This window comes from Esox lucius, chromosome 2, assembly GCF_011004845.1.
Source record: "Esox lucius isolate fEsoLuc1 chromosome 2, fEsoLuc1.pri, whole genome shotgun sequence".
NCBI classification, from domain to species: Eukaryota; Metazoa; Chordata; class Actinopteri; order Esociformes; family Esocidae; genus Esox; species Esox lucius.
Window position 1 is genome coordinate 21994081 of NC_047570.1, and position 27208 is coordinate 22021288.

Consider the following 27208-nt stretch of genomic DNA (forward strand, 5'->3'; position numbering starts at 1 on the left):
TTTCTGATTTGATTAACTATTTCCATATATTGTGAATGATCTTTATAATGACAGATACACTATTATACCCCCTTAAGATGCATATTTAACTAAATCATTTTGAAACTAAACTGAAATTATTGGACCTTGTTGATATGTACAGTATATATATATATATATATATATCTTATTTTCTATCAACAAATTTTAACAAAAGAAAGAGCATGGACATAGTAGGACATCAAGGTTACTCTGCAGCCAACCAAGCAAGCATGATCAACATGCATCAGCAGCCATCAAGCTAGGATGGAACAGAACAGAGGGAACAGTGTAACAATGGGGTAATGTCCCTCAGATTTCATCGTATGAGTCTTCATAGTATGAGTAGCGGTTGCTATTAGACAGGCTGCGTTTCTTGCCGGGTGTGCCACTTCCCGTATTGGTACGGGGGTATGTCTGCAATTTGTGCAACTCCTGGGACAGTTTGCCCAGCACACAGGTACTGAGGTTGGAGCAACGCTTGGACATGGGTCTATCCATGGGTGTGTCCAGGCTGTTAGAGAAAAAGAGACAAACATGCAGAAACAGGCTCATAATAACTACAGCATGCAGATGCATCATTCTATTAACAAACATGCTAGTTATACTGTATTCCAACCTCATGCATTTTAAAGTCCGCTATGACTTATAGTTATGTAAAGATAATATACAAATTTGTAAAGCCAAGCTATCAAGTCCAACTCAGGCAATTTAAACAACTTAGTTACTGTATTTAGGCTCATGCAACATTCGTATTCATAGTATTAAATTATAAAACAAATAGTGCTACTGTTGTCATGCATCCCATTCCTCTTGCACTATACAGAACTTCACATGCTTTCTTAAATTTTTTCGCGGTATTCAACATTGCATTCCGCAGCAGGCTTGCTCCTAAATATAGCTTAAATCATTAATACAGGTCATTCAAACCATGCATAATGGTTAGATTATGACAGGGACAATTTTTTTAACTGTAGATATTCCTTTTTATGGTAGGGGGAACTCCATACCTCTGTGTCCTTAAATAAATACCCCTGCTTAATCAGACAGCAAGTGACTGCTTTCATACAATATAAGACATTTGGTGTTAAATTAAAATAGTTGAAATTACATTATTTATTACATAATATCTACACCAAGTACACACAGAGAAAAAACTAACAGTTCGAAAACTGTTAGTAGACATGAAAGGCACTGTGCCTACCTATTTACTTCATTTGTTTGTTGCTGTAGTTCCTCTGAAGTCACCTGCACAAACTCCTTGACAATTGCATTGAGTAGCCTTCGGGCTTCGTAGTCATTTAGCGTGACTCCGTCTGTCATGGACTCTAAACCAGTTCTGAAAACACATTAGATATTTAGATTGATGCAATGGCTGCTACATGGACACTGGGTTGAACATTTTGGGTTTACCAGGTAACTCAAAATTTGCATTTAAAAGTTGTCAGGTTAAGACCTTTATGACAATATCAACATATTAGTAATAATGGTGACCAAATGGAAATGGAACAGTAGCAATTTGTAAACATTATACATGGAATAGAAAAAATATCATATTACTGTTTTGGAAGGTTGGCTTTCAAATATATGGATGTGATTAAGTTGGACAGCATAGGATGGCTTTATGAGACAACAGATTAATTAGATTGCATTGATGTAATCCAATTGGATCACATCCAAGTGTAAACCAAGCGTAATAAAACAATGAATTAATGTATGCATGTATGTAGTGGTATGTCCGGAATAAAATTACTTTCAATTATCAAAATTGGAAAATGTTATTTTATTGGGATTTATTTATTAAATACATTTAAATTAATCAACATTATATTTTTTTATACTAATATTCTGATACTAATATTCTGAATACACTAAGTAAATGTTCTATATTTCTTTCTTCATAATTTGGAAGTTTAATACAATTACAATTCAGTGTTTTTTCATTATAATTGACCGATCAACACCATTGTATTACTTGCATAGTATCCTATATTGATGAATTAAAAGGCATTTGAATTAAAAGTCCAGTATTTTATATAGAAATAATGTATTTACAATGTGTATATAGTTATTTTCCAAATACATGTCTGTTCATTCACCACATTCAAGATTTTTTACAAAACAGCTATGGCTGGAGCAAGTACTGTTTCTGAAAACAGTGATTAAGTGGGACTTTGAAAAAAAGTATTTTGGGTAATTATATAAAATATTATATGCTTATACAGTGCATTACAAAGTTATTGAAAACCTTGATCAGTTTCTCCATATTACTGAATTACCAATTGTTCATTTAAAGGTTGTTCAGTTTTTTTGTTAGAATTTTTAAACAAAAAATAAATTCTGTGAGATGATATTGGTTTTATGGTTGGAAATATTTGTTGGATTTTTTTTTTTCCTGAAATATGTTGATTGCCCTGACAAGGACACATTTAACTTACCAATCGTCTCCACTTGTGAATCATTAATGTTGCCACTGACATTGTCTGGATAAAAACACCACTGTTGAAGGTCAGGCTACAAATCATAAAGGAAATTCACCTTTCAGCTTGCAAGGAACTCTACCTTTCAGCATGACAATGATCCCAAGCACATGGCCAAAGCTACATCTAGTAGCTCAAGAACAAAAAGGTGAATGTCCTACAGTGGCCATGTCCTGATCTCAATCCCCTTGAAAACCATTTGAGTTCCACAAGTGTTGATCGAACAACCTGCACATATTGAGGCAAATATGCCAAAAAGAATGGGCCAAAATCTCTGTCTGTGCAAAACCGATACAAACTCACCCCAAAAGACTCAAAGATGTTATTGCAGCTAAAGGTGGCTTAATATGTGCAGGTTGAATGCTTATGCAAGCAACATATTTCAGAATTGTTTTGTAAACATTTATTTTCAAAAAAAATATATAGATCAAAAATATAGATCAAAATGGATCTACAAAACAAGAAATTTGTATCTACATGTACCATTTGTAATTCAGAGAATTGGTCAGGGTTTAATGCTTTTGCAAGTATTATATTATGTGGATTTTTAATTTATATATTTTTGAAAGTATATTTCAATATATTTCTTGAGATATAAAATATTATTCCATCAAGAAGAATGTTTCTAAGCAGTGCATGTTTCTTAATGTGAACAATTGTTTGAACAGGCTGCTAATTTCTTATATTCTTTCACTAGTTTTATCAATCAAACTAACTCTGATAAGGAGTTAGTTTGACTAACTCTGATAAGGATCTGATATGAATAGATCTGATGTGATTGGTAAGAACAATATTCTAAGTTGGACTGCCTATGTAAATCCATACATTGTCAACTTTCTTTTTGATTAAGATCATCTGCTCAGACGTCGCATACATCAACCAATGGCTACATGCCACAAAATATTACTGTAACCTCATTATGTGGTTACCTGAAAAATTAAATACATATCCAGGCATTCTAAGATCGGGCAATCATCAACAATGCTCGCCCTCTTCTGAACCTCACTTATTGGAATTATATATTTTTTCAGAGCTGGTCTAATTGGTCATAATAAAAAATACAAAAACTCTGATTTGAGATGTCTATGCCAGAAAGCACTTATTATTGGCACTGAAACTATACAAATCATGTTCATCTTCACTCACAGGCACTTTTATTACATAAGGAAGTGCAAAAGTACAACTTGAATGAATATGCAAAATTACAACTACAGTTGATTACATGGATGTGTTTAAATGAGATGATAGTACACTTTTAATTAATGCAACTGTAATTACACTAGTGTATTATTATTATAATTATGCAGAGTGTGAAAAGTATATTTGTCCTCAGGCATTGCTGTGAAGAGGTTACCTAAAATATGTCTGAAAACTACATAATTAAAATTGGCATGCTTAAGATAGATGTGGCTGCCAACACTTTTTGGAAAACAGTCAATGAAATTAGAGCAATTATTAATAAATGTTAGAAGTGTCCCAAATAATCTAGGCTCTTTCCTTTTTGAGATTGCTATCGTCAAAAAAAAAATGCATTCCTGTGACAAACCGGAAAGCTCTCTTTATAAACTATGTGTTGATTCTCACCTGGCAGGTGCTGCATGTGAGCTGTACATCTGACAACTGACCAGGACATAGGCAACAAGTAGGGAAGAGAGCTTCAGCATGACCATGGTCCCTGTGGTTAACAAATAACAACCAAATAAACTTGACTTAATAAGCTTTTCTAATTTCTCTGATAGCAGAAAACAAATAAATGTCACCCCCCAGAAAACTATTCTAATGGGAAGCTACGCAATTTACACTGTCTGTCCTAAAACATAATTTCCCTTCTGTGTTGAAAACACAAAATCACTATATTCCCCAGCTATCGGTTAACAAACTGAAGAGAAGAGCTGATCAGGGTGGGCTTGAAGAAGCTGCAGCAAACACTGAGAATGAACACTTTAGTGATTTTATCTAGATTAGAAGCTGGAGCACCAGCCAGCGGCTTTCACAGGAGCCAATGCATTAGTTGAATGAGATATAGTCTGATCTCAGCCACCCACTTACAATCAACCTATCTACCCTTACAGAGCCATCTAAACTCTTTCTATACAAAGTAAACAAAAGCAAAGTTTACAATCCCATTCTGTCCCCTCTGTTATCCCTCGACTATTCTCTGCATGCAGGAAGCAGAATTGCTGATAGCAGAGGAAATAGCATCCCATCCATATCAACCCAATGAATTATGTGCAAAGAAAATGGTTGAAATTCTATACTTACTGCAGTCTGTTCTTCTTGTGGATGTAGAAGATGTAATAAATATAGTAGTTTAAGATTTGGACCAACTTGCGAATAGGTTGCACTCTGCTTCAATGTCCTGGCTTATATATCTACCACTTGGGCTTCTGTATTGACTGAGTAGGTTTCTAATTTTCTTCTTTTAGCGAATCAGAATGTTCAGGCCCACCAGGTAGCCAATAAGGAACCTGCCGGTTAAGGACATGTTACACAAATGACGTCATTCCTCTGTCACAAAGTGTTCCATTCACAAAAACTTGCCAGTCACTTGCAGAAATTGATAATACATTTTCATTGAGGTAATTTATTAAACAGGGACTAATGAAATACAGAGACACTGTTATCTTCCAGAAATTGCTTAAAACTGTCCATTGCTTCATGTGTTTGATAAATACCTTAAATAAGGCATCATCATCAAACAGGCTGGCAGAGCCATCTACTGTACAAATAGATATATTGCAATCTGGCTACAGATAAAATTAAATGTTTACTGTACTAAAGATCACAGGCAACAATAATAGCCATGCAACAATATGTAACACGTAATCATGGAAAGTGCAGCATCCTTAGGCTTATTAAGAATAACAAACATGACTGACGTACAAATTTAGAAAGTATTTATAGTACTGAGAATGGGTGTGTCCAAACCTTGGTTTTGATTACATGCCTCTACAATTAGTTTTGTGATATTTTTTATAACAATGATACAGTTAATACTTCATAATCCTTAATCAATCCCTATCCCCCTCCCCATCTATTCCTTATTCAATCTCCATCCCCCTCCCTGACAATTCCTTATTCAATCTCCATCCCCCTCCCCATCTATTCCTTAATCAATCTCCATCCCCCTCCCCATCTATTCCTTATTCAATCTCCATCCCCCTCCCCATCTATTCCTTATTCAATCTCCATCCCCCTCCCCATCTATTCCTTATTCAGTCTCCATCTCCCTCCCCATCTATTCCTTATTCAGTCTCCATCTCCCTCCCCATCTATTCCTTATTCAATCCCCATCCCCCTCCCTGACTATTCCTCATTCAATCCCCATCCCCCTCCCTGACTATTCCTTATTCAATCCTCATCCCCCTCCCTGACTATTCCTCATTCAATCCCCATCCCCCTCCCTGACTATTCCTTATTCAATCCCCATCCCCGCTACTGATTCCTAAGTGAACTGCCGTTTTCAGTAAATCAATGCTGCAGCTGATAATAGTCGGCCCGGTTTGTCAGACCCAATTACAGAGCTGTTGGTCTCTGGGCATCATTTTATTCTCCTTACTTTACATTATTGGGTAAGGTATCGTAAAGCATCCTGCCCAGGAGTCTTCTTTTTGCGTCATGGAGGAGCCCCATTAGTGTGGATGAGGCTTTTAGTGCTATTGAACAGAGTGCAGGGCTTATGAGGGAACCACTAAATCAGAGAAATTGGACAGAGCCAGGATCCACCCCCCTTGGTGCTCCTGGAGCTGTGGGAAAACTGTGGTTGTGTAGGCGTGCAGGCTTGCCTGACTGTAATGAGATGCTTCTTCCGGATAAAGGCCTGACTGTATGTACAGATGCAGCACAGTCATACGTCTGTGGATGATCTCAGTTTGTACCTTAACTTTCTGTCCCTCGTCTCAAAACTTTAAAGTCAATACAGTAACCTTTCCAATCTACTCAGGGGCGAGAATTTCACGGCGCATCAACCTGGTGTAAGTTATATCAGCAGACAGATAATCATTGTCCATTCTGAACATTGATATGTCATACTGTTCTGTATATGAAATATGTTGTATCTATTTGAAGGTATATTGGAGACGACAGAAACACACATTCATCACGCCTGACAAATCAATAAAGCACATTGATATTGGGTTTTAAATCAAATCCAAAACGCGAAAGAGTCTTATGTGTTTGAATACCAATATTAATTGCACTGTGCCACAAAAAAGTAGGAATTTGCAAGAATTTTCTATTACATGGAATTAATATTGTGACTAAAAATTCCACCAGACGATACTGGAGTTGTGAAGACCTCCCTGCTTTTTAAATCAAGAGCTGGTGCTGTGAGGTCACACTTGCTAGCAACCCTGTTCTCAGTTTCCAGCTCATCAACAGGAGCGGTCACCTGCAGATCCATCTGCACCCTACACAAACAGTATGCTGTTCTTTCCTCTATAATTCTTTGTTCTGTGTGTTGCTAATCTGAGTGTTCCTCTATATGTCATAAGATCTGACCATATTGTATCTGTACCCTGTATATTGCTGCCACTGTGACTTCTAACTTTTCTCCATGGCATGTGCTAGCTTGTTAACCTATGGTAGTAGTTCCCTGTCAATATAGCTTTGCTATATTAAAAGTAATTAAATCAGTTTAGGGTTACAGTGTGTAGTTGGAATCATTTTGGTGAAACTCCCCTTATCTTAGGTGTCAAAAGGCCTGTGGTGTTATAATCTAAAAAATTATAAAAAATATTTATTTATGCCCCAGTGAGCTCAATTAGCATTGTCAAAATGAATTGAAATCCTTCAAACCTTCAAAAATAGCAGCACACAGAATTTACATACAATCATAACAAAAACACAGATTAGCCTACCATAATGTAATTCCTTATTATACATAAATTGTCAGAGGAAGGCATAAAGTTAAAACATTTACAGCCCCCTAAATCATCATCCATCATAGATTTTATGATAGATTTCAAATTATTCAATGAAAATACGTTTTTGGGGAGGTAGAGTCTTACATTTTTGAACTGGAACAAATTAATTGATTGAGAACAAAAGTCACAGAGGGCAGCTAATGTTACCCGAAACAACCTGAGCAGCTCATGTGGGGGCGAGAGTGAACAAATTAATCCCCAATCTTTTCTCAGAATGTCAAGAGATTGGTAGTGTACTTGTTGCCCATGCAACCGACGATGACTGAACCTGAATGCTTTTGTTGTAATTAGCTAAATGTTTTTATGCTAATATTGGATAACATGATGTTGCTGTCACTGACAATCTGAATCTGAAAGTCCCTCACAGTACTAACAGAAAACACTCTAAATTAGGTTAATGGATATGGATGAAGTAGGAAAAAGTGGTCATACCATTTATCAAGAAGATTGTCCATGGCACTGTCTGAAAATATCAGTGTAATAATTGTTGCCATATACTGTAAATGATACCCACAACTACTCCACCAGAGGGAGCTATGCTAACTTAGATTATTTAGCCTTAACTAATTCCAGTACTCAATTCCATGGAATGAGTTACCAAGCTACCTGAGAGTAACTGTAATGTGTCACCAACAATATTGGAGCAGTAGTCATTCTGTGTTAATTGGGGACTTTCTGTCTCAATGGGACTGTTGATGTTCCTAAACTGTTTCTTACTGTTTGTAATTCATAAAGCTGTGTCTGTTTCTTAAGGGAATTATGAGTGGTTTGCCCGTCTTGCACATCTTGCTATCTATAAATATATATTTTTCACTACTATGTTGCACTAGATAAATGGCTTAGATGTAAAAGTAACATTTTAATTAATCCTAGATATTTATTTGTGCTCTGATGAGCCAAAACATTATGATACCGGTGATACCTGGCACCAACTGACATAAGTAGTAGATCTTTCAAGTCCTGTAAGTTGTGAGGTGGATCAGACATGTTGGTTCAGCACATCCCACAGATGCTCAACTAAATTGAGATCTGGGGAATTTGGTGGCAAGGGCAACACCTTGAACTCTTCATCATGTTCCTCAAACCATTCCTGAACAATGTGTGCAGTGTGGTAGGGCACCTGATCCAGATGAAAGAGGCCAACAGGGAATACCATTGCCATGAAGGGGTGTACCTGGTATGCAATGATGTTTAGGTAGATGGCACGTGTCAAATTGACGTCCACATGAATGCCCGGACCCAGGTTTTCCCAGCAGAACGTTGTCCAGAGAATCACACTCCTGGTGCCGTCACCTCCCCAAGAAAAAGGTGCACACATACGCGGCCGTCCATGTGATGTTAACATTTTTTACTCATTGGACCAGGCGACCTTCTTACACTGCTCCAAGGTCCAGTTCCAATGCTTGCGTGCCCATTAGAAGGCACAGTGGACAGGGGTCATTATGGGCACATTGACCAGTCTGTGGCTTCACAGCCCCATAGACAGCAGGGTGCATTACACTGTGTGTTGTGACACATTCCTCCCGTAACCATCATTCAAATGTGCAATGACTTAGACCTTCTGTTGGTTTGGACCAGATGGGTTGGCCTTTGTTGCTCTCGCGCATTGATGAACCTTGGGCGCTCAACACCCTGTCGCTGGTTTATGGTCTGTCCCTCCTCGGCTCACTGTAACCATATCCAACCACAACAGGTTAAGTAATTTCAGTATCGCAAAGCATCTACTCTTTTGTGAACCCAGTGAAAACTTGAACTGTACCCCTGTATGCCATCATCACATTATGGGGAAATCTCATCCTTATTTATTTTATATTTTTTAAGAATTATCATCAACAAATATTACAGTATGCTGACCAGTATTATTTTCGGGGATTTCACAAAACCATCTAGTTGGAGGTTGGGCCTGTTTTGCAACATATATTTTTCTACTAACTTGTTGGATACTATTAATAATTTTTGATTGGGTATAAAAATGCCTCTGTAAACCAAGAATCCTAGACTATTATAATTATCTTGTTACCTCATCCAGTCTCTGTAGAATGACCCATTAAGTCTACACCTATCCCTTGAAAAGATGGCCTGTAACAGAACCTTTCATGGGCTGGACACTGGAACTTTTTAATGGAATTTATAAAAAAATATATTTGACCTTAATATCTTGTGTTTCTGACATCAAACATACTGTAAAGTAACCAAATTCAGATTTATTTTTCATTTGAAGAAGATTTTGGAGTTTCAAACTGATCTGAATGAAATCCATGCTCATGGTGATGAGTCACTAAAACACACTTCTGTTATTATTTTAAGAACTACTACAACTAAGTAGGAGTGAGATCTAATACTTAAGGATCTTTTTTTTTTACATGCCACACAGTCCTTACACCACTGCTTTATGTCTATGCCAGTCTGGCCAGTAAAATCTTGCTCTGATTTTACCTTTGAGGACTGCATTTCTTTTGTCATTGAGGATAGTGTCATGCATGAGCACATCTGGTCCAACCCCTTTCCAGGTGCCTGTGTCATAGTTTTGACCCTCCAGGGATTACAATTTTTTATATAAATAGCTAACCACATAAGGCTTTACCTTTCGCTGTGATGACATTTCAACCCTCTTTTTTTCCAGTCTGAAAAATTGGCCAAATAAGATACACTGCTCAAAATAATTAGAGGAACACTTAAATCACACAATTCTCAAAGATTGAAATACCAGTCTGGTCTGGAAATAATAGGACACTGACACAAGTGTTGTTATTTTGGCTGTTTACCAAAATATATATATTTTGTTACAGTTAAATAATGATTATATGCTAAACGTGGTGTCTCGGCTTTCATTTGAGAGTTTTCACATCCAAATTGGAGGGAGAGTAGGAATTACAGCTCTTTAATATGTAGCCCCCTCTTTTTCAAGGGACCTAAGGTAATGGGACAATTGACTCAAAAGTTGTTTCATGGACAGGTGTGGGCTATTTCTTCGTTATTTCTTAATCAATTAAGCAGGTAAAAGGTCTGGAGTTGATTCCAGGTGTGGCATTCACATTTTGAAGCTGTTGCTCTTAACCCACAACATGCGGTCAAAGGAGCTCTCAATGCAAGTTAAACTGGCCATCCATTAGCAGGAACATTAGGAGTGTCCAAATCAAAAGTTTGGTACAGTACATTATGAAAAAAAAAGAATGCACTGTTGAGCTCTGCAACACAAAGAGGCCTGGAGGTCCTTGGAAGACAAGAGTGATGGATGATTGTAGGATCCTGTCCATGGTAAAGAAAAAATACTTTACAACATCCAGCCAAGTGAAGAAAACTCTTCAGGAGGTAGGCATATCATAATCCAATTCTAACATAAACAGAAGACTCCATGAGAGCAAATACAGAGGTGCAAACCATTCATAAGCCTCAAGAATAGAAAGGCCAGATTAGACTTTGCTAAAAAACATCTAAAAAAGCCAGCCCAGTTCTGGAACAGCATTATTTGGACAGATGAAACTAAGATCAACCTGTACCAGAATGACTAAGAAAAGTATGGAGAAGGCTTGGAATGGCTCACGATCCAAATCATACCACATCATCTGTAAAACACTGTGGAGGCAGTGTGATGGCATGGGCATGCATGGCTTCCAATGGCACTGGGTAATTAGTGTTTATTGATGATTTGACAGAAGACAGAAGTAGCCGGATGAATTCTGAAGTGTATATGGATATATTGTCTGCTCAGATTCAGCCAAATTCAGCAAAGTTTGGACGGTGCTTAACTTTACAGATGGACATTGACGCAAAACATACTGCGAAAGTAATCCAGGAGTTTTTTAAGGCAATGAAGTGGAATATTATGTAATGGCCAAGTCAATCACCTGATCTCAACCCGATTGAGCATGCATTTCATTTGCTGAAGACAAAACTTAAGGCAGAAAGACCCACAAACAAAGAACAACTGAAGACAGCTGCAGTAAGGGCCTGGTAAAGCATCACAAAAATGTTTGATGACGTCCATGCGTTCCAGACTTCAAGGAGTCTTTGCCTGCAAAGGTTTCTTGAAAAAATATAAAAAATGAAAATTTTATTTATGATTCTGTTAATTTGTCCAATTACATTTGAGTCCAGAAATTTGAGAACTGTGTATGAAAATGGTTGCAATTCCAAAACGTTTCATATATTTTTCTTCAACCCCTTGAATTAAAGCTGAAAGTCTGCACTTCAATTGCATCTTGAATTGTTTGATTTAAAATTCATGGTTATGTAACAAAATTACATAACAGTCAATGGAAATCAAAATCACCAACCGATTTTGGGCTGGATTCAAACTCACACTGAAAATCTAAGTAAACTATTGAAATCACAGGCTGTTCCAATTGTGTGAATTTCGGGGCACCAATGGTGGACTTGCCAATTTTGCTGTTCTCTGGCGAATGCCAATCGAGCTGCACAGTGCTGGGCTTTGAGCACATGTCCCACTAGAAGACATCAGTCCCTCATGTCACCCTCATGGTGTCTGTTTCTGACAGTTTGGTCAGAAACATGCACACCAGTAGCCTTTCATTTTGTAGGACTCTGGCACTGTTCCTCCTCACACAAAGGGGCAGATACCAGTCCTGATTCTGGGTTGATGCCCTTCTACGGCCCTGTCCAGCTCTCCTTGTGTAATGGCCCGTCTCCTGGTATCTCTTCCATGCTCTTGAAACTGTACTGGGAGACACAGCAAACATTATTTTGATGGCATGTATGGGTGTGCCATCCTGGAGGAGCTGGACTACCTGTGCAACCTGAATGGGCTGCAGGAACTGCCTCATGCTACCAGTACACTAGCAAAACACGAAACTAGTCATTTTCATTTGCACCAAAACAGGGGACATTGATTCACAAACGCTTATGCTTCCTAACTAGTCAGATTGATATCCCTGAGGTTTGACTTGGTGTTATTCAGTCATGATTACATGTTCACTTCATTTTTTTGAGCAGTGTACTTCCAAACAGAATGTATGTTTTCCCAATACCTTTATACATGTATAAATGTATTTACATCTTAAATGTATCCCAAAAACATTTTAAATGTATTTTTTTTTTCATTTCTGTATGGGATGGCCTTAATATTTACATTTGCTTCCTTTGAGTCAGCTATGTCTCAACTGCAGACTGTGTCTATGTGGGCTGATGTAAATTAACATTATTCAATACAGTGCAGTCTCCCTAGCCTGGGTAAAATATTATAGTCAACATTACTCATCAAGCCATCGAGCTACAGTAACTGTCTCAAGTTTTTGGTAGTAATTCTGGCTCCACAGCGAACTGTGATCATGCAGAAACACTACCACAGCAAGAAGCATATTGTTTGTAGTTAATTATTTTCTCTCTTGTGTTGACTGAGTTCTCAATGTGTTCCTTTAAAAAGGGTTTGACTTTGACATTACAGGTTTTATCCGACAATTTCTTTCAATGTCTTTATTTGAATAATGCAGTTGTAAAACAAAAATGCAAACTGCATTGGGTTATAACTTTTTGTGTGAACGTATTTACGAAACTACACCTAACCCGCTAATTTAGGCCCTAACCAAGGAAAAACGCTCGGAATGCAAGTGTAATTAGAGATGCAGCGCTGGCATTGTGTAAATCAATTCAAATGGTTGACTATAACACTGGAATATGACATGCAATCTGATGGGTCGGAAAAATGTAAGAAAGGCACGCAGCACATAAGGCACGGAGAGCTTAGCTCATCATCAAATCGCATGAACAAGTGGTTTTGAACATTAGTAAAAACATTCGATCAATAAAGAATTGCATTTATTTTTCATTTCCTAAATTGACTTCAGACAAAGGGAAGGAAAGTGGTGGTTGACCAAACCAAAGCGTAATTTGGAAACAAGAACAGCAGTTCACACTTTTGAATGTAGGTCTTGGAAATTGACAAATTCTGTCAGGTATTGTAAAATCTGCTATAACAGGCCTATTACTTTGAAATACACCGTGTTTCTATTTTAGCTAAAGCATTAGGCGGTGCGGCGAATCAGAACAGCTGTTTAATGAACGAAATATACCGATGTTCTTTTTTAAAACTGGCATTGCTATTGAATCAACATAATCTAAATTGATTTTACTGCATGCTAATCTCGATGTATGAATTTAAGATGTATTTTATAAGACAAGCCAAACGCCTAACATTGGATCAGACAAAGGAGATCTCTTTATTTACCAAGACGATATGTGTGGTGCTATGCCTTATGTAATCAAATGACCAGAAATCATTATTTAGAAATCCACATTGCCAGAATTGAATCGAAGTCTGATAAAAGTTTATCGATAATCAACCCAGCTGAACTACTAGCCAATCTTAGCCTTCTAGAGGCGGGGGATATAGCATGCAAGATGATATAGCCTAGAGATCAGTTTCACGGAGGAGAAGTTTAGTCCAGACAGCGAAGTGAAATAACAATGGTATCAATTAGGTTACCATCTATAGTCTCAGCATTGTCCCATGGACAAGCTTTTTTGGGTTTGTGTAGTTTACTTATTACCCTTCTTTTTCTATTGCTAATACGGCAGGTTTTGAAGCAGAGGAGACCTCAAGGATTCCCTCCAGGACCATCACCTATCCCTGTCATAGGAAACATTCTGTCTCTTGCAACTGAACCGCACGTCTTTATGAAGAAACAAAGTGAAATCCATGGGCAGGTACAGCACCTATCTTGTCGTGTCAAAGTGGCTTGAACCTAGGCTATGTTTTTTTTTTGTTGTGCCCGCCCCCAATTTAGGATATTGTGCACCGCTAAACTGGTTTAACTCGTGAGGATTATTGAGTGTTCATTTGTAAATCCAGAGTTTGGCATTAAGTGTAGTAAATTTTAAAAGAAAAATAGTGTGTAAACATGCACCTTTCAGTGCACCACACACTTGGGCATACACATCACCAGAATTATTTGTGTCAAAGGTTATTTCGGGTGGACCTCCATTCTTGTTCATGCAGCCTTAGCTTTCTGTGTTGCAGAAAAGTGAACAAAGGAAACTCTGTAAGTTTCTGCAAGGGTTTAGAATGGCCAAACTCTTCTAAGTAGTGCTAGACTTGGTCTCTCTTTTTAGACTATAGCAGTTTGTTTTGTCACACATGATAACCTGTGGGACTATAACCATATTCCCAACATGTTTTGAAACACCAAGAAACACTAACAGAACTTCTATATGAGGAAATAAATAACGTATTTATTTGGATTTCACTGCCTATTTATAGAACTCTGTTTTCTCAGATTTTCAGTCTTGATTTGGGAGGCTACTCCACCGTGGTGCTTAATGGATATGATGCCATTAAAGAATGCCTGTACCACCAGAGTGAGGTCTTTGCTGACCGCCCATCTCTACCTTTATTTAAGAAAATGACCAAAATGGGAGGTAAGAAATTCCGTTAAATTTTGAACTATGAACATTATATTGTTATGGATACTTGATGGTATTGAGATGAAAATTGCTCCTGTCCTGAGAAGAATAGTCAGTATCAAATTCTGACAATCTCAGAATATAAGCCTCTTCTAAAAGCCTCATTATGACTGTTCTAATCTCACCATCTTTCTCAGGACTTCTGAATGCCAAATATGGCAGAGGATGGATTGAACACCGCAAACTGGCCAGCAACTCCTTCCGTTACTTTGGCAGTGGTCATAAGTTATTTGAGCTTAAGATCTCTGAAGAGTGCATGTTTTTCGTGGATGCCATTGATGAGCACAAAGGGAAACCCTTTAACCCAAAGCACCTAGTGACCAATGCTGTGTCCAACATCACCAACCTTATCATTTTCGGTGAACGTTTCACATATGATGATCTCGAATTCCAGCACATGATCGAAATCTTCAGTGAGAACGTGGAGTTGGCCGCCAGCTGCTGGGCCTTCCTCTACAACGCCTTCCCGTGCATCGAGTACCTCCCCTTCGGAAAGCACCAGAAACTGTTCTGCAACGCAGCCAAGGTCTATGACTTCCTGCTGCAGATCACTGAGCGCTTCTCACAGGGCAGAGTGCGCCATACCCCACGCCACTACATTGACGCCTACCTGGACGAGTTGGAACAGAACACTGGCGACTTGGGCACCACGTTTTCAAAGGAGAACCTGATCTACTCTGTGGGAGAGCTCATCATTGCAGGCACGGAGACAACCACCAACACCCTACGCTGGGCCATGCTCTACATGGCTCTGTACCCTAACATCCAAGGTCAGTGCAGCCGGCCTCATAACACCAAGTCGAGTCCCTATGCAGGCGTCATTAGGTTTCAATATCATAGGACAAACATGCCTACTTTAAGATGGCTATGTAAACAATCACTAGCAGTTGATTAAGGAACGTTCCTTGCAACGTGTTGGTATAAGGTTGGGTATCTCAGGCAGGGTTATGTTTATTTCTCAAATGCTAGGTTATCTGGTGCCCTGATACTAGAAAATAGTTGAGAAAGCAAAAGAGAACACTGTCATTATAAGATATTGACAGTGTGCTGCTGGTGTTTCTTCTTTGTAGAGAAAGTGCATAAAGAGATCGACAGCGTACTGGGCAATGGGAAGCCCCCCTCCATGGAGGACAAACAGAGGATGCCCTATGTGGAAGCAGTGCTACATGAGGTCCTGCGCTTCTGTAACATAGTACCCCTGGGCATCTTCCGTGCCACCTCCCAGGATGCACTGGTGAGCGGCTACACCATCCCCAAAGGCACCATGGTCATCACCAACCTGTACTCTGCACACTTTGATGAGAAGTACTGGTGTGATCCAGGAACATTTTCACCACAGCGCTTCCTGGACTGCAATGGCAACTTTGTCCGCCGAGAAGCATTCATACCTTTCTCTCTGGGTGAGTCACACTTCTTTATACTTAGGCCCCATCTTGCTTAATTCAAATGGTGATTAATTACAGAACTAATAGTGGTGGGCATTGAATACTAAAATATAAACTGTCATGTTAGTTAGCTATGACTTAATATCATTGAACATACAATTATTCTTATCTAATAAAATTATCCAGAGCCTGTATTATAACAACCTTATAGCTTAGTAATCAATTTGAACACTTAATTAATAGACTGATGAACAAGTCAGTCCATGTGGCTAATGAAAACTATAATGTTGCCAGTATTACAAGAAAATATTATTAGAAAATAAAAACACCCCCATGTTAGTTCGAGCTAAATAATTTCAAAGTAAACAAATCAAACGTAACCCTTTCCAGTCATATCTTATCATTGGACTAACCTATTTCCTGACAGGGTAAATCTTTCTCTCATATATATATATATATATATACACACACACACATTCAACCCACCAATCTCTCTCTCTCTCTCTCTCTCTCTCTCTCTATATATATATATATATATATAGAGAGAGAGATGCGCTGTAGGTGGGTTGAATGTTCACTATACAAAATCAGTGGTAGCTTTGAAGACAATTGATACAATGATATAGTTGTTAAAAAAGTTGACAATTTTCACAGAGCTCAATACATATTGTGTTGTTTTTCCCCAGGAAGACGTCACTGTCTGGGAGAGCAGCTGGCCAGAATGGAGATGTTCTTGTTCTTCACCACTTTGATGCAGCGCTTCCACCTGCATTTCCCCAATGGCAAAGTGCCAAGCCTTTCCCCAAAACTTGGCATGACCCTGCAGCCGCTGCCTTACTCCATCTGTGCCGTCCGTAGACAGCAGTGACAGATTCCCAGAATGCACTGCCCAGGGGGGTGGACTAGTCAGAACAAGCCATGGGACTGAGTGGGGCTTAGACTCCCTCATCAACTCCCTGACGCAGCCAGTTACTAAAACTGACCTCCAGGGTCTGAACTCCAGTGTTTTACACAGAACTGATAGAATTCTAAATATCAGCTGATGCTTATTTCTGAGCAATAGCATGTTTGCACAGTGATATTTGCAAAGTCACATAATCACCAGAGACTTACTGGTGAGATAGGGAAAGTTCAGGTTGAACCTCTTAGTAACTTTAATTGACATGATCAGAAGTGTGAATACTTACACAATATACTATGAACAAATATACTGTACTATGAATGAATCTTGAATGTGCATTTTTATCTGATATAATGAAATGTAGGTGTGATCTTCCATGGAGTATTACAGGAGGGACCTCTATGATGGTTCATGGCCCTGTCTTTTCTTTCTCAGCTTGCCTGAGGGAGAAAAGGAAACATTAAGCTAATCTGTGTTCACTTCAGCTGAACAGAAAAATTGGTAGACTAGCTGACTTTCCTAGAAGGCTCTGGACATGGTGTTTCAGCTGGATCAGCGCCATATATCCAGCAAGTCTGAACGAACAGCGAAACTCATCTGAATAAACATCTGAATTCATCTCTGGGGATATGTCCTTAGAAATGCCTTCTCTTAGAAAGTTACTGCAATGTCAGTACATTACTAACTTTATTTTATGTCTATTGTGACTTTCCATTATGACCATACTTTGTTGTAAGAACAATTCCATGTTGGTGCTATAGCTATCTTTTTATTTTGTAATGTCTGTAGTTCATATTTCCTGGGAGAAATTAAAGTTAACATTTTGTATCCTCTGCTTGCTATTTTACTTAAGTCTATTTAACATTTAGCATTACTATTGCTGAAAATGTTCATCTCAAAATGTTACTATGTAGTTTTTGAAGCCCAGTAAAGGATAGTCAATGTATCCAGACTGCATCGTCCAAAGATATACAGACTCAGCTGCCATAAATAATCTTAATATGGAACTGAGCCTGGGGTGTCACCCATTTCCTTAAATGAACTCCACACTTTACGCAACAGACTCAAAGGGCTGAAAAAAGACTCCAATGCAATGCTGTTCTGAACAAATATCTGAGTTATCTTTTGTATTGCTGGATGCTTCTGGCTAATTTTGGCAGCTAGCATACCTTTATTAACTACGAACTACAGTTCTAAGAAAGTTATGCTGAGGTAGTCTGGATGAGTGCCTTGTCTGTGTTCATTGGAAATGTTGAAACTGACATTGCAGTCATTTGAGCAAACATCAGTGTTCAAACGGTGGTTGTGGTCAGGAGGGCCTACTGTAAACACTTTGGCTGCATTTACTCTGGCAGCCCAATTGTTATCTTTTGCCCATTTATGGGCAACAGTGCTGATCTGATTGGTCAAAACACTAATTAGTGGGTAAATAATATCAAAATGTGTTTGCTTGTATAAATTTAGCTACTGGGTGCAAAGTCATAGTAAGGTTACATTCAAGGGTTTCTCTTCCAAACTGAGCACACTCAGACAGTGCGTGGGTCATACCACTAATTATGTGCCTTTTCAGGATAATGTTTTTGTATATATTTTTGTATTTAGCAGACAATCTTAAGTGATTTGTAGTAGCGGGTTAGTACAGTTTCTGATTTTCTGGTAATGGCCCCCCATGGGAATTAAACCCTGACAACAGCTGAGCTACAAGAGACACCTAAAGGGTAAATTAAAATATGAATATCAAAAGTAACTATCAACAGAGGGTTGATGATTCTATCGTAAATCAGCCATAATTTACCTTGTAACTGGGGGAATCTTGGAACAGACAATAAATGCCAGCAAACATCTCTAGTCTATCTGGGTTGACTTGATCAGTTCCCACAATAAATACAAAAAAATGGAGTACAACCAACTCACCTTTCTTCACAGAACATTATTGCTGAAGCAAGTTTTAATTTATTATTCAATTATTAACTTTCCCATGTTGGCTGTTTTACAAAACACCTCAAATTAATAACAAACACTTTTAAAAATCTGTCAACAAATTCTAGTTATAATATCAAAAGTCTCCACAAAGCACTTATTTAACCTTCATGTACAGTACTCATCGTTCTATCCTGGTGCTGTACCTGAGACCTAATATTGAACAAGAAATCTGTTCCTTAGCCATAAACCTAACTTTAAACTCAATAATTGATATTTTATGCCTAAACCTAACCTCATCCTGCAGGCTTAAGCATAAATATAACCAATAATACCCCATTGTACAGTATGTTTTTCTCTAAACTTCTATGACAGAAATCACATTTTGTCTAGTGGGGATGAAATAAAAAACCTTTCTGGGACCAATTTGTCAGGTTTCACTATCTTTGTCACGTGTACACATGCAAGTTTTTCTGTTTTGGGTCCAGTCTCCAGTATTTTGGATTTTAATTATAAATGACAATGGGGTTAAAGTAAACGATCAGCTTTGTCCTTTTCACGCATAAGTTGTGAACATAATTTAACGGCCCACCAGGGGGTTTTTCATCCATATTAGATGAACCATTAATAAGCAGGGGTACCAAAAGTATTTGGACAGTTGGCTTCATAGCTTTCTCTTATTAGGTACGTGTGTATGTTGGCATCATTAGTGTCTGTCCATCTGTCAATGTTTGGCCTTGATTCTATGTTTTGCATTTGGAGTTGGTTGCTGGTGTCTAACAACACACGGACTAAAGAAATATCCCCATGACCTAACTGTAATCCTATCAGGTATGCCTAAACCTAAAAGTAACCCCAATTTTTAACATTGCATCATTGTATGTTTTTCCCAAAACTTAACCACTCAGCTTGAAATCAAATTTTCCCTAGTGTCGACCAGCCACAAAAAATATTTAAAAGGTTTTTCTATCTTTGTGAAGACATTAAGCCCCCCCCCCATATAGATCACACACACTCACACACACACACACACACACATACATACAGGTTGGCGATCACACACTGAATCAATGATAGTCATTTGAAATAAGTTATTTTTTGGGATGGTGTTTTATGACAGCTATAAATAACAACAGAAAAATGTGTTTCCCCCACAATTGAAACTCGAACGGTTACAACAGACATACACATAGTATCTCATTGCTACATAAAGGTAACAGCCATTCATACTGTAGATGTATTTATGACAAGGACATTTGAGGGCACTATGGTTTGTGAGACTGCACAGTAAAAGGCCAACAAACAATCAACATTTACAACATAATAAGACATAATATGTGGGGGGGGGGGGGTGTTGAGGCTTAACAATTGGCCAACAGTTCATTTAAGAATACAAATAACAGATGTTAAGTATCAGACTGACTGTCATTCATCTGGCAGGACTGAATTGATGAGCAACAACTAGGGGTCCGAGTGAGCTCTCCTCTCCACAGCACCTGGGCTAGGCCGCACAGGCTGAGCCTGATGGGGGTCTAGGAGTTCAAACACTCCTCTTCGGCCAACCATAACAAACTCAGGGTTCAAGCCTAGGTTATGTGGGCCCAGAGGCTGAGCAGTGGGCTGTGTGTAGGGACAGTTTGGCACTGATTAGGTGGATGGGTGGACTGAGTAGTCCACAGAGAGTTCATTTATAATCAAGACAAGAATGAGTGGTTATGATAACGATCAAGGAGAAGCTGAACCCAAACGAAAAACACCAAACCCCACAATTCCACACCTGTAGTATTAGATAGAAACTCTGGAAATAGGATGATAATTACAGGGTCTCAATGTACAATATACACTATGTCAGCTGTGTGTAGAAAACAGATGCATTCTGTTGATTAATTAAAAAATAGAATATATTTATATGCAGATACTCTTTGTGCAGAGGCTAAACACTTGTTTGGTAGTAAAATGTGCACATTTATATATATTTTTTTGTCTTTAAATATACTATTTTGATTTACACTGCCTATTTGAGAACTTTATTCACCAGAGAAAATTACTTGATAAGGTGGTGAGGGAGCTTGGCTTGCAGATATGCCTTCTCCATCATTAAACTTGCTTTTTTCTAGTGGAATGCCTAGAGTTCTTACAGACAAAAATATAGAACTATTAGTAATAAACCTGCATTATGGTATAGAGCTTAAGGAAAAATTCAAACAAAACCAAAGTAAAGGTGAAACCCTGAAACACTAAGCACTGGCCTCGTTGTGGGTTTGGCGAACATCTGTTGTTTCTGCTGAATGGCTAAAATAAATCAACTTAGATTGAGTTTGTAAAAACAACGCCAACAGCAATACATTTAAAACACATTCACCTATTCCGGTAAATGAATATTTATGGGATTTCAATGTACAAAATGTTGCTTTGCTGCAAACAGGTCTTTTGCAGTCAACTGACAATCAAGGATCCCAATTCTACAGTGAGGTCTTAAGAAGGTAAAGCAAATACACTGCTCACACGGCAGCAGCTTTTGAGTGACAGAAACACAGGACATTCTGTACTTATCTCTGTCATGGAGGAGCAGTTCAATTGCTTCAATATGCTTGTTTTCAAGTTGTTCATACAAAGATTAAAAACTATTTCAATCACAGAGATTCAATTATCTTTGATTGAAAAGTGTATTAAACTCAATGATTTAATTCTTGAAAAATAATTATTCAACTTCACGAGAATCCTGAGTAACTGTGAAAAATAGATATAATAAAATTAAAAAGGAAAAAAAATCCCTTCATTGGAACAGAACTAACGTTCTGAATGCAATATGTTAAACAACAGAGGGTACTGTATATCATGTCCGAGAACATTTCAATGATTAGCGACCAAGCGTTCCTGAAATAATACACACGCACACTCACACAAACAAAATGAAACCAACACAAATAAAGACTAAAACATGAAAGGCAGGTGGTACAAACGACTTAAAGGCATCAAAAACGATGCAGGTATAATGTTCATTTTCAGTCAGCATTTCCACAATGTCTCTGTGACTGAGTAAGTGATACAGTGTTTTGTGTCGCCAGCAAAGGTAGAGGATAGCACAGATCCACCCAGGATCTGGACCACGGGACTCAGTAAAGGTTCAGACAGGCACATTTGATATATAAATCTAGAATATTCCGGACAATGAGCCTGAAACAGTCTCAGTGTCTTGTCTTTCCATGTTCAAACTGTTTGCTTTGGTAATGGGTGTCAATCACTTCAAGTTCTTGTTTTAATTTTCAATAATAGGATTAGTTTTAGTACCAAAGGGAAACTTAAGCGCTCTGCATTCAAAGCAGCATTACAGCCAGTCACCATGGAGGGCACATCCAGACCTGTTCTTCCTTTTTCTCCACACCAGTGTCGTCAGCTCTGGTGTTTGTTCTTGGTCTACTCTCCATGGGGTGAAAGTGCATAGGAGTGGGGCTCCCACCATTGCAGCAAGGATCCGCTCACAGTAGTAAGGCCTTTTTTAACAACATGACTGCATTAGCGTCTGTATCAGCACAGTGACAATATCAACGCGGAGATCCAACAGGGTCATCCTGTGTATATTTAGGTGTGTGTGGTATGTGTCTATAGCAAGGATATCCAACCCTGTTCCCAACATTAGCTTCCTACAGGTTTTCCCCTTCAACCCGAATCTAATGCACCTGATTCTAATGACTTATCTGGTTGATAAGCTGAATCAGGTTTGTTCCAAGTGGGGTTGGAGTGTAAACATACAGAAGGTAGCTCTCCAGGAACATTTTCGGAGATCCCTGGTCTATATTATGCATGTCATGTATACTTGTGTTGTGTGTTTAAAAGGGAAGGATTGAAGGACTTTCTCCTTCACTGTTCTACACTTCCTAAGCATCCTGGCTCTGTTCCATTGCTTCCTTTTCTCCCGCCCGCTGCTACTGGCGCTCCTCTCCCTCCTCCTCCTCCTGGATGACCTGAATCTGGTCTTCGGAGGGTGAGGGGGACATGTTTGGGGGCAGGCTGTCAGCTTGCTGCTTCTCCTTGCTCATCTCCTCCTCTTCGATGGTCTTCTTCCAGACCTTGTGGTTCTCCGTCAGGTGCTGCATAATGTTGCAGAACAGCCGACGCCTGCCCTTTCTCCTTTCTACATGGGACACGCAAAAACCGGCTTTAACATCCCAAAGCGTATTAGTGGCAAACGCACAGATTAAAGAACACACTTAGGTGGCCTAGAGTGGTCCAGCAGTATGGTCCATTGCCTCTGGAGCAGATATAGTGCTGCTGCATGTGTTAGAATCGGGCCCCTGCTTGTTCAGTTAAACTCTGCGCTCTACATTTTACCAATGTCTCTATCAAAACAAAGCATACAATGGCAAAGAAATACTGTTCGTCTTAAAAATATATATTTTTTAAAAACCTACTTGGTTCGAGCTCCTCCTCCAGCTCGTCTTCATCAGTCTCTGTGTCCTCCACCTGCTCTTCGGCATCCTCATCGTCAGAGTGCTCCTGGTCGATCCAGTAGCCGGGTAGCAGGCCAGCGGCGTCGTATGAGTTGCAGAGCGGTCCTACGATGTGTGTGATGAAGGACTCCTGCAGCTTGGCCAGCTGTGGAGAGGAGCGATCCATGAAGGGGCTGATGGGTAAGCCCAAAGTGGCCTCTTCATCTCCCTGGGGAAAACAGAGGGACACAAAGTTTTGCTTCTGCAAATAATCTAATTAAAATTCACTTCCTAAATGGACAGGGGTTAAATTCAGATTATTCAGTGAAAGACAAGCACATTAAACCACAGTTCTTGGTAAGCTAAGTGATACGCAGTGGGGAACCGTCAGGGCCCTCTACGCCCTCAGAGAGGGCCTAAGGATACATACAAATCTGTATATGTTTTAATATACTATAATTAGCAATTTTGTTTTCATTGATTTTATCTTTTTTTTATTGTAGTGATCTTCCTATTGAATTTCTTCAGTTGGTGTTGGAAAAAGAAGGGATAATTTCCAAGAGAAAAAAATATCCAATCATAATTTTTCTTTGGTTGTCTCTTGGAAGAAATAATCTAGCTGTGCTCCATGCTCATTGGCAAGGCCCTCAGGTTTGGGATGTCACGAGAACCAATACTTCCGTACAAAGTCGATGCCAAAATTCTGAAAACATGATGGTATTGGTTTTTGTACAATACCACAGGAACCGGGGATACAAAACGAGTCAGAAAGCGGCAAATGCAGCTGCTGCTCCGCCTCGACTCGTCGAAAAGAAAAACAGTAAGAGTCGCAAATTTTGCGCACAAGGCGGATGATCAGGGAATAATACATTTGCAAAAACCACCATGCAAACGGTGCCTTCAAACCTTCAAGATTAAAGGAAACACATCCAACTTAGAGAAGCACCTCAAAGACGGACATGCATATTTATTTGAAGAATTCAAGGTGAGTGAGTTTCAATTAACGTTACATTAACAACGTATCCTAAGTATTATACAACTATGTTCCATACGACGTTTGCAATGGTTTAACGTCGCTAGGAGGCCAAGGAGGCCAGACGAGATTGGAGGTGTGGCCTCGCAAGACTAGCAAGGGCTAAACCACAGCTCGTAGTAGTATGCTACCGTCCTTACCATTCAGTCTGTAATCTGTCATCAACATATAACGTTAGCGTTTTAAATAAATGTTTCCGGACTAATGGTCTGTTAGCATGTCAGTAAATTCAAACTACTGCTTGCACTCTGAGTAGAGGTGTGTGTGGGTGTACTTTTTTTAAGTACATGGGATTTATTGTTTTGTTTTAGTTTTTTACCGTGGGAGTCGAGAATTGTGGAATTTTTCTGGTATTGGTATTGACTACTACATTTGTGGTCTTGTGACATCCCTAGAAGGCACCAGCCAACATCATTGACATTGACTTCAATTAGAGCAGCTTTTTGGAATGACAGTAGAATCAGCCAATCATAAATTGTCTTGTCATAGGTGGGACAATTGTATGACGCCTCAAGGCCTTCTAGAGGACCAAAGTATACATCAATAATTTAGAGCCAATAGCAAGCCTTCTCTCATGCTTGAGCCTAGCTAGCTGATTAACTTTAGAGTGAATGTACTGAATGTAAGGATGGTGATGGCCCGGCTGTCAGCCCTGCCTTTGATCTCAATCAAAAAAGAACTTCCTTTGAATTTAAAATCAAAAGACAAGCTACGTGAACCTGCCATTGTCCATTTCATAAAGAAGGACAGGAGAATATTTCGTTTTTAAATGATAATCTAAATGGTGAGTGGACTTTTTGTTTTCATCTACATCTTGCTTTTTGTTGCTATCTCGTTCATACCTTTTTAATACAATGTGTAAAATATATTTCACCTTTAGATCACTGGTTGTGTGGTAAAAACAAAGGTCATGATTTTGCAATTGGAAGTACTGGGTTCAGGAAATTTCAGGTTGTGATGCACGTTTTTATTGTTGCATGCTGGACACGAATACAGCACAACTTTTTTCTCTCTGACTGCAGACTGTCTGTGGTCTTGAAACAATGTGAGATGTTATGAGGTTGAATTTATTCCGCCGCCATTTGAATGACTGTTTTGGCAAATGTTTCTTTGAAACAACACTGTACTTTCTTCTAACATGATTCCTGCTATCGATATTTGCAACCGTTGTGTACATTTGCTACTTCTGTGAGCCACAGCCGAGGCTATGGGACATGCATATTAACCTCCTGAGACCCCGTGTCCGCATATGAGGACATGTTTTAGGCTTCCATGTACTTCATTCTGCTTAACTTAAACCTATTGCTCTTATTAGAGGACAGTTGTCTGCGCCATGCTTAGATATTATACTTATCAGGTCCTACTAATCCCAAATAGCTAAGGGAAATAAAAAATGCATACATTATCAGAGCTCAGGTCTTAGGAGGTTAACACATTTATGTAGGCTATGTGATACTCAATAAAACCATGACAAGGCATGTGGTTACATTGACAACTGACATTCTGCTTTGTGGAGGGTTTTATACCTGCTCATAGAATTCATTGACAATGCCTTCTGTCCACTTGAGATGCAGATCACGCACTTTGGCAGGCCCATTGATGTCAGCCAGCTTAATGCAAACTTGGCACACCAGAAGCCGGTCATTTTCATTAGTCCAATCGATTCCTGGACTGTTCACATCATTCACCTATTAATATCAGCATAAAAATGTATAGTGATTATGGCTGACAGACTCAGTGTTGTGACCTAAATGAAGCACATTCCTGTAAGCATTATCTCTGTGATTCAAAAAGAAAACAGGTTCTTATTGCCTGTTATTATTCTTATTATAGCCAGAATGCAACAGATGTTCTGAGAGAGTGAGGTTAGTCGTCATCAGCCCAAACCTTTGAATTGAATTCAGCGAGGAAGTCAAAGTGCTTCTTTAGGTCGGTGGCGAGGATGGCTTCTATGACCAGGAAGCGGAAACGTTTGAATTCCACATGGTCCAGGTTTGCTAGAAAGTTGAACTCTGGGCTGGACAGATAAAGGCTCCATGCCGATGCGGCGTGGTGGTTCTCCAAAACTGAACGGTCATTATATAGCACCGCCTGGGAAACAAGGATGAGATTGAGGTAGAGAAGATAATAGGTGGATGAGAGTAGAGTTAGTTAATATGAGGGTTGGGTCAAGTGGAGAGAAAAGTTAACAAAGGGAAAGGTAAAAGACATATAAACAATTTACAGGGCCTGTCTAATTTGGGTTTAGCATTAGAACCAAGTTTAAATAGAAACCTCTAAGCTATTGTGACATATTGATGAGTCACAATAGCAAATTAATAGTTATTCTTTCCAATTAATTAACAGCAAGTGGAAACACAAATAGGAATACAACGGGAGGTGATGTTATATGTTGAACTTGCTCTTGCAGATACATGTTTTACTTGTCTATCTGACGTTTTGGGGATTGTAACACTTACTTGAGGTGCGTTGGTGGCTACAAGGAAGGCATTTGTGCGACCAGGGTGGTCATAGTCATGCATTGCAGCTGCTACATATAGTGCCATGAGTTCCAGAGCAGGGATATTCCATGCCAGGCAACCGTAGCTATCGTCCGAGATGGATGAGCTCTTGGACGAGGCGTACGATACCCTGCCTGGCGAGATCCCACTGTCTGAGTCTAGAAAGATAACACAGACAGTTGCTTTCAGCAATAAC

At 39.0% G+C, this 27208-nt stretch overlaps 3 protein-coding genes across 4 annotated transcripts in view; 1 reads left to right on the plus strand and 2 right to left on the minus strand.

The window, feature by feature from the left end:
- Positions 1 to 212: 212 nt before the first annotated feature.
- On the minus strand, positions 213 to 4830 carry calca (calcitonin/calcitonin-related polypeptide, alpha). Its single transcript, XM_010890525.3, has 4 exons — positions 4761 to 4830; positions 4083 to 4173; positions 1223 to 1357; positions 213 to 532 (listed from the first exon to the last, which is right to left on the minus strand). The coding sequence occupies exons 2-4, from the start codon at positions 4166 to 4168 to the stop codon at positions 331 to 333; spliced, it is 423 nt and encodes a 140-aa protein (XP_010888827.2). The 5' UTR covers positions 4169 to 4173; positions 4761 to 4830; the 3' UTR covers positions 213 to 330.
- An 8992-nt stretch (positions 4831 to 13822) lies between these two features.
- On the plus strand, positions 13823 to 17956 carry LOC105022275 (vitamin D 25-hydroxylase). Its single transcript, XM_020053026.1, has 5 exons — positions 13823 to 14086; positions 14656 to 14797; positions 14980 to 15612; positions 15913 to 16242; positions 16914 to 17956. The coding sequence occupies exons 1-5, from the start codon at positions 13847 to 13849 to the stop codon at positions 17093 to 17095; spliced, it is 1527 nt and encodes a 508-aa protein (XP_019908585.1). The 5' UTR covers positions 13823 to 13846; the 3' UTR covers positions 17096 to 17956.
- Positions 17957 to 20139: 2183 nt separating this feature from the next.
- Positions 20140 to 27208, minus strand: part of pde3b (phosphodiesterase 3B) — a 95680-nt gene continuing 88611 nt past the window's right edge. For both annotated transcript variants that reach the window (XM_010890509.5, XM_010890508.5), the window contains exons 12-16: positions 26971 to 27170; positions 26399 to 26602; positions 26038 to 26199; positions 23461 to 23707; positions 20140 to 23183 (exon numbers count right to left, since the gene is read on the minus strand). In XM_010890509.5, coding sequence (XP_010888811.1) covers positions 22975 to 23183; positions 23461 to 23707; positions 26038 to 26199; positions 26399 to 26602; positions 26971 to 27170 — 1022 coding nt within the window. In that variant the 3' untranslated portion in view covers positions 20140 to 22974. The remainder of the gene's footprint in view (positions 23184 to 23460; positions 23708 to 26037; positions 26200 to 26398; positions 26603 to 26970; positions 27171 to 27208) is intronic.